Source organism: Bactrocera tryoni, unplaced genomic scaffold, assembly GCF_016617805.1.
Source record: "Bactrocera tryoni isolate S06 unplaced genomic scaffold, CSIRO_BtryS06_freeze2 scaffold_162, whole genome shotgun sequence".
NCBI lineage: Eukaryota > Metazoa > Arthropoda > Insecta > Diptera > Tephritidae > Bactrocera > Bactrocera tryoni.
Window position 1 is genome coordinate 6,759 of NW_024395881.1, and position 13,914 is coordinate 20,672.

Here is a 13,914-nt window from a genome sequence, read left to right on the forward strand (position 1 = left end):
TATAAAATACAAAGTTGTACATAAGTGTATTGTCACATATGTAGATACGCTTGCTTCAAAGTCCATATTGGCATATTCCCGCAATACCCCTTGATTTTTGATCAACAAAAACAAGCAGGATTGTGTAAAAAATCAAAAGCGTAATACATATGTACATACATGCATATGTACAAAGTGAATTTATCTCTACAACGAGCGCTCATTAGCACATAACAAACAAAATATCCACCTATAGGTATACCCTATAGGACATTTGAACATAAAGCATATACATATAAAAGAAATACACATAGAAAATCAAAATACATAAAATATTTCCGTCGTTAATATATAATTAAATCAAATTTAAGCGATTAATTATTTATTTCATTTGAAAACTCTTATTAACGTAAAAGAGTTCGTGATTACGCATATTATCAAATACGTAAAGCGGTATTTTTATATCAATTTCGTTCAAAACTCTTATTTACCTAAAAGAGTTCTCGTCTAATCATATACATAAATACAGATATATACGAAAATATTTTTTAAAAATCTCGGCTTATCAAAAAATCATTGGTTTTATTTACTTGTTGGAAACTCTTACATACAAAAGAGTCTTCTATTCGACATTTGATCTACAAGTCTAGTTTTCACTAAGACGTTTTGATTCATTCTGTACATCTTTTAAATGAGCTCAGACTCAAAGGAATCGAAAACAACTCAGTTGCTAAAAGTTCCAAAGATGATTTCAGACGAAAAAAGTCCGTGTACACCGGCTGAAGCTACACGCTCAAAGCAAGGTGCTACAAAACTAAAGAGGGGTAAAGATATTTCTTATACAAAATTCATTGCTGAGAGTGACAGTTTGATACGACACTGCACTCGATTCTCATCTTCACCGATTCAAGACAATTCTGAATCGGTTTTAGAAATCAAAAAAGATAATTTAGACAATTTCTGGACACGTCTCCAAGCGGCATATGACGCAATCGTAGAATCTGACGACTCAGATCTACCGGAAAATTTTAAATCCTCGGCATACACCAAGTATGAACACTGCCTAGATCAGTTCGAAGACACAAAAGCAATGATTTCTGATCAACTAAAGCTTTTAAGAGCAATTGCACCTACTCCACAACCAAGGGTAGAGCTGCCACAAAGACAAGCCCAAGAGGCAAGTTCAGGCATTCACCTTAAAGTGCCAGTATGCGACACAGATATATTTCATGGTGGTTATGAACAGTGGCCGTCCTTCCGGGACATGTTTACAGCTGTGTACATAAACCATCCTAAATTATCACAAGCGCAGAAATTGTATCACCTCAGATACAAAACCAAAGGTCAGGCAGGCGTAATAGTCAAACAGTTCGCTCTCAATGACGAAAATTTCAATTTTGCTTGGGAAGCTCTTAAAGCACGTTACGAAAACGAGAGAATATTGGTCGACAAGCAAGTGACGATACTAATGAATTTACCAAAAATTCAGAAAGAAACCAGTGAAAAATTCATAAAGCTTCAATCCACGGTTTCAAATTGTTTGTATGTTTTATCAACACAGAATATTCCCACAGATAATTGGGACCCATTCTGGTAAATATATGCACAGCTGCATTACCAGAAAAATCGTTACTTTTGTGGGAGCAACCGCTCTCATCGCGAAGAAAGTGTCCAACGTGGCAGCAAATGAAAGAATTTCTTACTACCCAATATGAAATTGCAGAAAGGGTAGATAAAAAACTAGTCAGAACGAAAAACGTTCAAAAAAAAAGTAGTCACAATAATTTAAATAGAAGCTTTTTTAAAAATCAATCGTTCACTTCTGAACAATATAAGCAAACGTCATGCGAACTTTGTAGAGGAGGTCACAAACTAAAATCATGCGAAAAATTCAGAAAAATTAATGTTAGCGATCGAAACAATTTCGTAAGAACGAAAAAATTATGTACCAACTGTCTGTCACATGCGCATACGCTTAAAGATTGCGAAAGCAAATTTAATTGCGTTTTTTGCCATAAAAGACATCACTCTATGTTACATATAACCAATTTTTCCAGCTCACCCCCAAACAATGCAAACGTAAACCGAGCAACAGGATTAGTTGCCACAACAAATTCTGAAAACTGCCAAGAAGCACCATGCTGCTCAAAGGCTATGAAAACCCAAACGCTACATAGCGAAGATTACAGTAGGGTACTATTACCCACAGCAGTTGTCTCCATCGAACACCGAGGAGAACTGTTTAAACTCAGAGCCTTAATACACCAAGGATCACAACGGTCATTTATAGCGTCTAGGGCACAAAACAGGCTACAGTTACCAACAAAACTGGCCAACTTTGAAATCACGGGAATGGGCGGAAGAGTTGTTCAAAGCTCAAATAAAATCTGCCCCATTACCCACTTTTCCCCCAAAGCGGATAAGCGCATACAAGCAGAAGCTATTGTCTTACCGCAATTAACCAACATGCTACCAAGCTTATCATATAAATAGCAAGCATTGGCAAAAGGTTTCACACCTAAAGCTAGCAGACCCAAACTGCAACACACCCGCTCAAATAGATCTTCTATTAGGCAGCGATCTCATACCACAGATAATTCTCGAAGGTTATGAGAAAATTACTAATACACTTCTGGCGTAAAATACCATTTTCGGATGGGTCCTAAGTGGACTAGTTGCGGAACCAGTCGCAACATTGACAACTCAAGTTGAGGAAGTCTCAAATGAGTACCTCAATTCACAATTGAGAAAATTTTGGGAATTAGAAGAACTCCCCCCCCCCCATATCAGTCACAACCCCTGAAGATCAGTATTGTGAGGATTTTTACAAAGCCACAACTACTAGATCGGTAGAAAGAAACGGTCGGTACGTCGTACGACTACCACTTAAGCAACAATTTCCTAACACACTTGCCTCAGGTCAATCTCGCACCTCTGCAATTCAGCAGTTTCTAAGTATGGAAAGAAACCTACTTAAAAAAGGCGAACTCAAATCTGAATATGATGGTGTGTTAGAAGGATACCTCCATTTGGATCATATGGAGGAAGTAAACTCAGGGGAGAAAATCGTCAACGGCAAATACTAATCCTTTTATCTGCCACATCACGCAGTAGTGAAGCCAGACAAAAAAACAACAAAAGTAAGAGTGGTTTTTAATGCCTCGAAAACCACTAGTTCAGGGAATTCCCTAAATGAAATCCTATTTACGGGACCCACACTCCAACCAGATTTAATGCTTCTGACATTAAACTGGCGTATATTCAAATACGTATTCAATGGGGATGTTGAAAAAATGTATCGGAAAATAGTCGTACATAAAGACGACCAAGATTTTCAACGTATTATGTTCCGAAGATCCCCCACCAGTCCTTTACGCGACTTTAAACTGAAAACAGTTACATTTGGCGTTAACTGTGCACCATATCTAGCCATTCGAACACTCCACGAATTGGCAGACAACACAAAGTCAGAATTTCCTCTGGCAACTGAAGTGTTGAAAACTCAAACGTATGTAGACGATATTCTGTCTGGAAGTCACACTCTTCCACAAGCATACAAGGCCTTATCACAGGTAATAAAAGCCCTCAATTCCGCAGGGTTTCCATTAAAAAAGATTACGGCAAATCACCCAAATATAATCAAAAATATCCCAAACGAAAATTTGTTGGACACTAATTTCCTTATATTCGAAAAGGAAAGTACAACAAAAACATTAGGCATCCAATGGAATGCGATATCGGACCAGTTCTCATACACGACAGAGTCCATATCCGCATTATCAGCCATAACGAAAAGACAGATTTTATCCTCGGTGGCAAAACTTTTCGACCCCGCAGGATGGCTTTCGCCAATTATGATCCAAGCGAAAATCTTAATACAAGAATTATGGCTAGATGGAACCGACTGGGACGAACAAGTGAAACCTCTTCGCTTAGAAAAATGGTCCCAGTTCGCAAACAATCTGAATGCCATTTCTCAGATTCAAATTCCACGATGGGTAAATTACTCTCCCGATCACAAAGTTGAATTACATGGCTTTTGTGACGCCTCAGAAAAGGCATACTGCGCTACAATCTATGTGCGCACGCAAAGTGATACCACGACCACAAGCCACTTATTAGTAGCAAAAGCAAAGGTGGCACCTTTAAAAACTATAAGTCTCCCACGACTTGAGTTATGTGGCGCACTACTACTTTCAAAATTAGTAGCCATGGTGCAAACGCATTTAAATATGACAAAATGCAAACTATATACATATGTGGTCCGATTCAGAAATTGTACTAGCCTGGTTGGAAAAACCACCACATGCATGGAAGACGTATATTTCTAACCGAACGTCTCAAATTCTTGTCATAGTGGGATCAGCCACTTGGCGTCACGTAGCCAGTGCTGACAATCCTGCCGATCTAGGTACAAGAGGGTGCAAGCCTCTGCACCTTGCCACTACCACCCTCTGGTGGAATAGCCTCCGATGGTTGATATAATCTCCTGATTCTTGGCCACAATCCCCCATGCGCAACATTATCGCCCCAGAAGGTCGAAAAATCGCCACCTTTCACACATTATTGGATGATACCGACATCATTGAACGATTTTCATCGTTTCCAGAGCTCTCAAGTAGTTGCTTATATGTTCAAATTTATAGAACAACTCAAAAGCAAAGTTAAGGGATCACATAATTTCCCATGCAACACAGTGACGCACCTAGAGTTACAAAAGGCAAAGGTCGCACTAATAACATATACACAAGCGCTATTTCAGCCGCGATATATCGCTACTAAGAGAATCGAAGCCGATTGATAAAAAGAGCTCCTCTTAGTCACTCAACCCATTTCTGGACACGAAAGGACTGCTTCGTGCCAATGGTCGGCTTGCTAATTCGGAGGCCTAACATATAACGAACGCCATCCATAATAATCCCAGAGGTCACCATTTGCCACGCACTGTTCCTCCACTACATCCACATTTTAATGCTACACGCCGAACATCGTCTCATGCAAGCAGATGGTACGCCAGGAGTATTATATCCCCGTCTTAAGCCGCAAATCCAGAAGTGCATCTTCACGTGCAAGATTTGCACTATGCACAAGCAGAAGATGCGAACGCAGATTATGGCAGCACTTCCACCGGAACGCTGCAATTTCGCTCTGCCTTTCACCACAACAGGTGTTGATTTTGCTGGGCCTTTCCAGTTAAAGGCATCCATGATAAGGTCTCCCACTCTCATGAAAGGCTATGTGGCTGTCTTTGTATGTTTCACGACAAAGGCAGTACAACTTGAGCTATGTAGTAATCTGACGACGGAAGCTTTTCTCGCGGCATTTGCTCGCTTCGTCGCTCGACGTGGCTACCCATCAAAAATCGTGAGCGATAATGGCAAAACCTTTATCGAAGCTCAACGAGCCACAGAAAAGCAATTTGTGGATTTTTTAAAACAAGTGTCACCCGACATCGTACAAAAGTACGCTCCTCAAGGTATAAATTGACAATTTATACCCCCAAGCGCTCCTCATATGGGCGGTTTATGGGAATCAGCTGTAAAAAGCTTTAAATCCCATTTCAAACGGGTAGCTGGAAATTATAAATTCAATTACGAAATCGAATTGAAGCCGTTCTCAATTCACGGCCACTCACAGTACTATCGCTAGACCCCTCAGATTTCACCGCCTTAGCTCTAGGGCATTTTCTAAAAGGAGCACCCATCCTGGCCATTCCTGCGCCAGGCGTGGAGTCGCTAACCCTATTAAATCGATGGGAACGAATTAAAATTCTCCATCATGATTTCAGCCGCCGATGGAAGGACGAATACATAAAGGATCTCCACAAACGATACCGTTGGAAGACTCCTGAACAAGCACCAAAGCTTGGGGACTGTGTCCTCATTCATGATGATTGTCTACCCCCCACCGAGTGGCGGCTTGGCCGCATAGAAAAGCTAAATTACGGCTCCGACGGTCACATACGAATCGTTGATCTCCGTACGCAAAACGGAACGCTAACCAGACCGCTCGTGAAGCTATGCTTCCTGCCAACTTCCGATGATCGCAAATCTGAAAACATCAAAAATAAACCGGTATTATCGCTACACAATAAACAAACCAAATGAAACCAATAAAACGCGAGAAAGTACGCAAATTACAAACCGTCGAACGAAGAAAACTAACACGAATCGGTAAATCATTACGACGACCCATTCATGCCACATATCGTGGCACGATGGTCCATATTTAATTGTATGATAGATTTATAATCGATAATCTTCCCTACACAGATCACCATGGATGTTGATACACCAGTCGCAACCACGTCAACACCTCGGGCTACTAATGCGCCACGCACCGGGCCTACTCCAGCGCCCCGAACTGTGGTGGCAATAACGCCGGCACCTGTACCGGCAACCGCGTCTGTAGCACGAACTTCGGAGACCCTAAGGTGTCCCATCTGTCGGCGCCCACATCGCCTGCATCATTGTGGGATATTTAGGGGTATGCGACCCGTGCAACGGCAACAAGTTGCACAGGCACACGGACACTGCCACCACTGCCTGTCACATAGACAACTGACTCCGGAGTGTGAGTCACGAGGGCGGTGCCAAATATGCCACAGGCCGCATCACACGCTGCTACATCGTAGCGCGGCTCGCGAAGTGAATCGGTCATCCCTCCATCGCGGCCGCATGCCCCCGACTCCAGCCCGCAACTCGTGGCGCACACCAGCGCGACGCAGCGTTGCGGCGTCGACAGCCTGGGCCACCACCTCGCCGATCTACGGGTCTGAGCAGCGTTGTGGCAACGCTGCAACAGCTGCAGCGCCTTTTGGGCTAAACAGTCGTTTAGGGGGGCAGGGCAATTTGTTGTGTGAGCAACGTCAGTTTTACTAAATATAAAGGTAGGGAGTTTTCACAACGTCACCAAAGGTGGCTGTTGAAACTGCAAGAGTTCAATTATGAAATGGAATATCAGAAAGGGAAAAATAATGTAGTAGCAGATTTTTTAAGACGGATTGAAAACTCTCCAAAAATCGACGAACGCAATGATAAGGAATCCAATTTAGAAATGTCAGATACAATACATTCCGCAGAAGAGGAGCTGTTAGAACATTTCTTCATAAAAGAAAAAATTGTCAATAAGTATAGGACCCAAATTATAATAACATATAGTCCCCAAACGGAAGTTCAAATAATACATGGAAGAAAAGTAATCGAGATTAACCCTATTGATACGGAGAACATATTGAAAAATATTTTCCGAAGACATATTGACAAGGGCAAAGTGGGTACTTCTTCCGAAGTGGAGGAGGCCGATTATCACAAAATTCAACTATTACTTATATGCATGTTTTCTTGCAATAGTAAGCTGCAATTCATAAAATGTACAAGAGCAACAGGAATTATACAAGAAGAAGACCTGCATAAACAAATTTCACTTTACCATAGTAAGGAGTCAATGCATAGCGGAATAAATGAGACTTACAATACACTTAAGGATAAAATATACTATCCAAAATTAAGGGAACATGTACAGCTAATTATAGGTAATTGCGAAAAATGCAAGCAAATTTAATATGACAGAGAACCGATAAAGCCGAAGTTTAAAATAACAGAGGCACATTCATATAAGAATAAAATAATACATGTGGACATTTTTCATTTTAAAAAGCAGTCATTTGTCACAATAATTGATAAGCTTACAAAATTTGCAGCAGTCTATAAAATAATAGATAGAAACTGGCCCGCAAAGAAAGCAATAATAATTGACCATTTTTCGAATTCGGTAAACCAAAGAAAGCTGAAAAAAATTAAGTAATCTCTTAATTTTTAGATAAAAAAAATTAATTCTTAGATAAAAAAAATTCACTTCCAAGTCTGTTGACACAATCGAGCGCCTTGAGAAAATGACCCCGTCAGATCATCTGTTAAAAGACTGGAATCAATATGGCAAAGCAGACCTTTCTTCACCAATATCGTTGATTTGTTAAATTTTTAATTACGCTCGGGATGTATGTCGTGTAGTTTTGTAACTTCTGCACAGCGACCACGTTTCCCGATGCAATTCATGGTTCCTTGACTAAGGCCCAGTAGAAGCGATCTTACATTTGTGGAGGTCCACTTAAAGTACACTAAGCCCTTGGTTTTGGACCATCAGACTACTGACTGTGTTCTTTCTCCACCTCCACCTGTTGTAGGACAAGTGAAGTAGCCACGTACAGAAAATCCTCTGCCGCCTTATTGATCAGGAGGATGTTGCTTTGGTCTGTCTGTCGGTAGTCTGTTTTTTAAACAAAAGTTAGATAACATTTAGCACCTTAATACTCACTTTTTGACACTGAATATAACCTTTAATGTTTCTTCTGTGGGATCGAACGGTTTACCATGATTCCGCACAATCCTCCAGTTTTTTAGTTTTCGTCTTTTCATTCTTCGTTCTATAAAAACTTGTTACTAAATCCCTATCTCTCGTTTGTACTGAGTAATTAAAAGAAATTTCGTACGAAAAATGTATGAAATTCTAACACTTTTAGTTTTTTAGTTTTGTCGAATGAATTAACAGTTATATATTTTTATTCAAAAATCGCTAAAATAAAATTTTTCCGTATTAAAATATATATCATGTTTCATTATTTTATATAGCTTATTTCACTAGATGTTTTAAAACTCTGGATATATCACGAAATGCTGTTTGTAAGCTGTCGACAAATTCTTTTCCGTTGCGCTCATTTTCATAGGAAGAAACTATTGCACCACAATAATCATTTTGTATTGAATATCTGTTTCATATAAACAACAATGATAATAAAGAATACACACTTTTTATGAATATATCATACTCACGCTATTCCCAAACCATCTCGTACCACTGGACCAAAAGAGCCAGCCAACAAAGCGTTGGATGATAAGGTTGAAGTGCTAATGATATTGTGATTGATTTTAGCATACGCCTCACTTTCATATACAGCAGGCAATTCTTTTCCATGCAGTTTAGCTTGATGTCTTAAAGCAAATAAATGTCTGTCGAAACCTTGTCCCATTGCAGCCTGTTTCGTTAGCTCATTGTGCACGTACGAACTCTGTTTGATTAAGGAATATAATTCACTTAAATGTGACTGCTTTGCAAGACTTCGTCCCAAGTTTTCACACACGTGTTTTGTCGCCATGGTGCATGGACGTACGGTTTCGGTGCGGCCGTGTCGAAATGCAGCCGTACTACAAGATTCATAAGTTCCAACATAATCATTAAAAGCTCTTTTATATGCAAGTTGAAATGAAAGTTGCATTATTGCATCAGGGCTCAAACCAAGTGATTTGCATATATCTTTATTCAGTTCCGGATATTTTAGAATATTTACATTCAGTTGCTGCATTATATGCTTGTTTTTCAATATAGTTTTTTGTATTGCATTTTCTACATATGCGTCTGTTTTTAGTTTGATCGCTCTTATGCACTTTATATTTTCAGTATGATTAACTATTATACTAGGCTTTGCAAAAGGATTCTTTATAGTTTCTTGGTATATCTCATTAAAATATCTTAGTACGGCGATTCCGTCGCCCCACGAGTGTTCGAAATTTACAGCGGCCGTACCATCTGCAGTTACTATTAATGATACTGATTTATCAAACCAACTATAAAAAGAAAAAAAATTTTTGTGCATAAAAAGTGTTTGTGATAGATTTTACTTCCTCCTCACCGATTTATGCCGTCACCCGCTAACAAGTCCTTGAGCAATGGTACAAAATTTTCTTCACTGTATTTGGGGGAATTAGATGAGTCTAAACAAAGGCAAAACAAAGCAGCATCAATTTCTGTTTCAAGAAGTCGCTTATTTTCCCCTCCTATATTATCGGTTAAATACTGGCGCAAACTAGCCCATTCGTCCCGATTAATAGTAGTCAAAGTTCCAATGGGTACAGTGGAACTACCGTTAGTATCAGCCTTATTTAAAACCGTATGCAAACGCCCGAGAATTACTTCTGGTCTTTCTATATTTCCATCTTTGTCCAACACATCTACTGAATATAAATTGCCACCACGAATGACTAATATATGTTTTGAGTTTTCATTTTGCACTAAGGAATCTTTCCCTTTTCCTGGTATTCTAGATACTCCAAAAAGTCGTTTGTACTGGCTCATATCCAAAGGAAAAGCTTTGAAAGCATAAGCTGCATATGTGGCTATTCTTTCAGGAATAAGACACATAATATTCTTAAATCCCTGCGTATCGCTTTTCTTAGCATTCAGATGATAAATCTCAGGATCTAATAGGTGTGCTTGTAACGAACGCCAAAATCTCATGGAACTTATCACTAAATTAGTGGCGCGCAGCAATTGGTCTTGATATGCCTCTTTTGTGTCGTGTTTCATAATAAGCAAGGGATTATAATTAAGAGGCAATGGACTTCTATCACGTAAATACATGTCGAACCTATATATGTATATAAAATTATTGCAATAACAAAATATATAGCATGAAGAGAAATATACATATGGCGTTAAAGCAACATCGACACTTACCAGATTATATTTTGCAATATATGTATGTATAAGTAAATTAGCAATTAAATAGAAACAAAGTGTTAAACTTTCGACTTATTTTTTCGAATTTTGAAAATTAATATTGAAAATCTAATTTTTAATCCCAAATGTTTGAATTTAAATATTTTTAAACCTGCTTATAACTCGTTGTACCGATACAAGAACTAGTAAAAATGAGAAAAATGTAAAATTATTATGCATACACATCACGCAAATAGCACAAAGAATGTGACTCGTGAAATATGCAATCTGTTTTTGAGGAAAACAGTTATTTTGAAGACGATTTTTTTTACTTAATCTTTCTAGTCATAAGTGCCGTTAAGTAAGTTCCGTTACCTTTCAACGCGCAGTTTTTATATCAGTTTGTTAAAATAGTGCATTATTTTGACGTCGCCCAAATAACATATTTTTATGCCACTACAACTACTACAATTAGTTAAGATAGAGCCACAGTCCGGACACAAATATGATGGTAAAACACGCAGGTGGAAATATCATTATATGGGATGGCTTTCCTTGACATGGCATGGACTCAATTGTTGAATTGTTCGCATTAAAGGGAAATTGGATCTGTATTAGAATTTAGACACCCTGCAATACTGGAAGTGGCGATTGGCCACGCGGTAAGTGATTACCCTGCTACTTACTACATATGTAGGTACTTACTTAAGTGACCCTATGGTAAGCGAACGCCGAACCATATGGTGAAAAAATGAATACGCATGAAATCGTAAAAGTAAAATGACGGTCAGACATCGCATTTGTTTTTAGATATTTTGTGGGAAGGGCATAGGTGAAATTGAAAAAAAAATTGCGATTGCTGTTTGTTTCCGCGTCATCAATGCATTAGAATGCATCGGACTGTTCGTTTTACTTTGTTTTTAGATTTTGCTCAAGCGCAGCTGGCTGGTGAAATTTGTGGCACCATTTCAGTCGAGACGAGAGAAGAGGAGTACATATGTATGTGCTATTTTATCAAGTGAGTGAAATTTAACAATTTATACAATAAGTGAGGGAAAATATATCGAACAATCAGACAGACAGAAAAACTGAGCAACTGGAGTTTTTTTAACAACGGTAAATTAAGAAAAACTATTTAAGGTAGCTGAAAAAAATTAAGTAATCTCTTAATTTTTAGATAAAAAAAATTAATTCTTAGATAAAAAAAATTCACTTCCAAGTCTGTTGACACAATCGAGCGCCTTGAGAAAATGGAACATGCTGAGTGTATTACTTCTTTTTTACATTCAGTCAATTGGAAAGCTTTTTTATTTTCTTACTAGTCTAAACCTGCGGCTCCGCTCGTTCTTTGTTGTCAATGATATCATTTATCGTGATAACAATATAATGAAAAAGTTAAATTGGCAATCTACATTTTTTATTGACATGAAGTAACATCTTCACAGTCTCTGAATCTGCATCATATATCGCTCCACATATACTATATATGCTTCTTGTTATAGTGAATAACAGTGCAGGAGTAGACCAGAAGATGGCGCGTCTCACACTCTATATCTAATCACATGGTAATGTTTTGTCCAACATTCATCGCATGCAATTGCAAAATCGACGGATAAAACCCAGATACTACACTTAAGAAAACAAGGACATGATCGTTCCTTTTAAATATTGCATTGTTTTGTGCAATGCTTCAGGAATATTTGTCAGCTATTATGCACTCATCTCAAATTATGATTAAACTTTTCCTTGTTCAGTTACAACTATCACTATAATTCATATATTTGTGTATGTAAAAAAAACTACTGTACCCTGTCAGTAGCTGTGTGATTTTATTTTTTTTAAGGAATAGTATATACATAAATATCTATGATGTAACAACATCATCACAGTCTCTGCATATGCATCGTATATCGTGACACATATGTATGCTTTTTGCTATAGTGAATAACAGTGCAGGAGTAGAGCAGAAGAGGGCGCGTCTCACACCCTATATCTAATCATATGGTAATGTTTTAACCAACATTCATCGAATGTAATTGCAAAATCGACGGCTAAAACACAGACTTGATCGTATCTTTTAAATATTGCATTGTTCTGTGCAATGCTTCAGGACTATTTGTCAGCTATTCTGCACTTATCTCAAATTATGATTTAACCTTTTCTTATTCAGTTACAACTATCACTATAATTCATATACATACACATATGTACACATGTATATGTAAACAAAAACTACTGTACCCTGCCAGTAGCTATGTGATTTTATTCCGTATTTTTGAAGAAAAATGTTCAAATGACTCTTACATGAATGTGGGATTGCAACCGTGACCTGCGCACGCATGCAACTCCAAACGTACCCCCTGACTGAACAGACTCAACGAATAATGACCTACCTGCGCACGCATGCAACCCTAAACATACACCCTGAATGAACGAACTCAACGAATAGCAATGAACGCCGACAGCAACAGTTAAAAAGACTTACTTGATTTTGAAACTCCATACTGTGCGGACGCATTGGTCACCAAACCAATTTTGTACTGAGCATTTAAATCTACGTTTTTCAACAAGTGTATTAATAAATCCTTTTTTATATAATAAAACAAAATAAAGCGTTTCACCACAAAGTGGTGTCAGAAGTGGGATGCAAATCCCTTCGCGTGTGGAAGTGGCAAAAGTGTCGAAAAGCAGTAAAAGTGCCGGAAAGTGGCAAAAGTGCCGGAAAGTGGCAAAAGTGTCGGAAAGTGGTAGAAGTGTCGTGGCAAAAGTGCCGATTAATTTGAACTTTGCGAACTGTAAAAGATTGATCGGGTGAACAAGAAGCGAGATTATTGTGACTTTTGAAAGAAAACGTTCTATAAAGTGGCAAAAGTGCCGGAAAGTGGCAAAAGTGTCGGAAAGTGGCAGAAGTGTCGTGGCAAAAGTGCCGAGTAATCCGAAATTTGAACTTTGTGTAAACTGTGAAGAAACTGTTCGAGTGGACGTGGAGCGATCTTGGTTCTACCGTTTTTTCCTCCAAACAAACAAAACGTTCTAGAAACTGGCAAAAGTGTCGTGGCAGAAGTGTTGGCTAGCAAAAGTGCTGAAAGTGTAAAAGTTACAAACAAAAGGTGACTTTGCGTAGGAGTTAAATTTCGTGAAACGCAGTTAAGTACTGAAATAAAGTAGTATCAGCAAATTTGGATTACAGTAAGGCGGTGTGAAAAAACTGTGAAATTGCCTATTTCTTGTGGCACATAACGTTTTAAGAAAAGAAACTGTACGTGTGGAGTGGCGTCACTACTCAGTCCCGTTACAAGATCCGTTAGGACGCTAACGAAAATCAACAGTAAATTCAAGAAAGACGCTGTCGTCAAACGGTGTCGTGCGGTAGCTGAAGAGAGCAGCGAGTATATACTCTCACAACGAGTAGAGTATATCGACATAGTGTTGAGTTGTATT

General features: G+C 38.6%; 1 protein-coding gene across 1 annotated transcript in view; it reads right to left on the reverse strand.

The window, feature by feature from the left end:
• Nucleotides 1-8,599: 8,599 nt before the first annotated feature.
• LOC120780112 (carnitine O-palmitoyltransferase 2, mitochondrial) overlaps nt 8,600-13,914 on the reverse strand; it is a 63,515-nt gene continuing 58,200 nt past the window's right edge. Inside the window, exons 2-4 of the mRNA XM_040112395.1 lie at nt 9,668-10,402; nt 8,811-9,602; nt 8,600-8,746 (exon numbers count right to left, since the gene is read on the reverse strand). Coding sequence (XP_039968329.1) covers nt 8,611-8,746; nt 8,811-9,602; nt 9,668-10,402 — 1,663 coding nt within the window. The 3' untranslated portion in view covers nt 8,600-8,610. The remainder of the gene's footprint in view (nt 8,747-8,810; nt 9,603-9,667; nt 10,403-13,914) is intronic.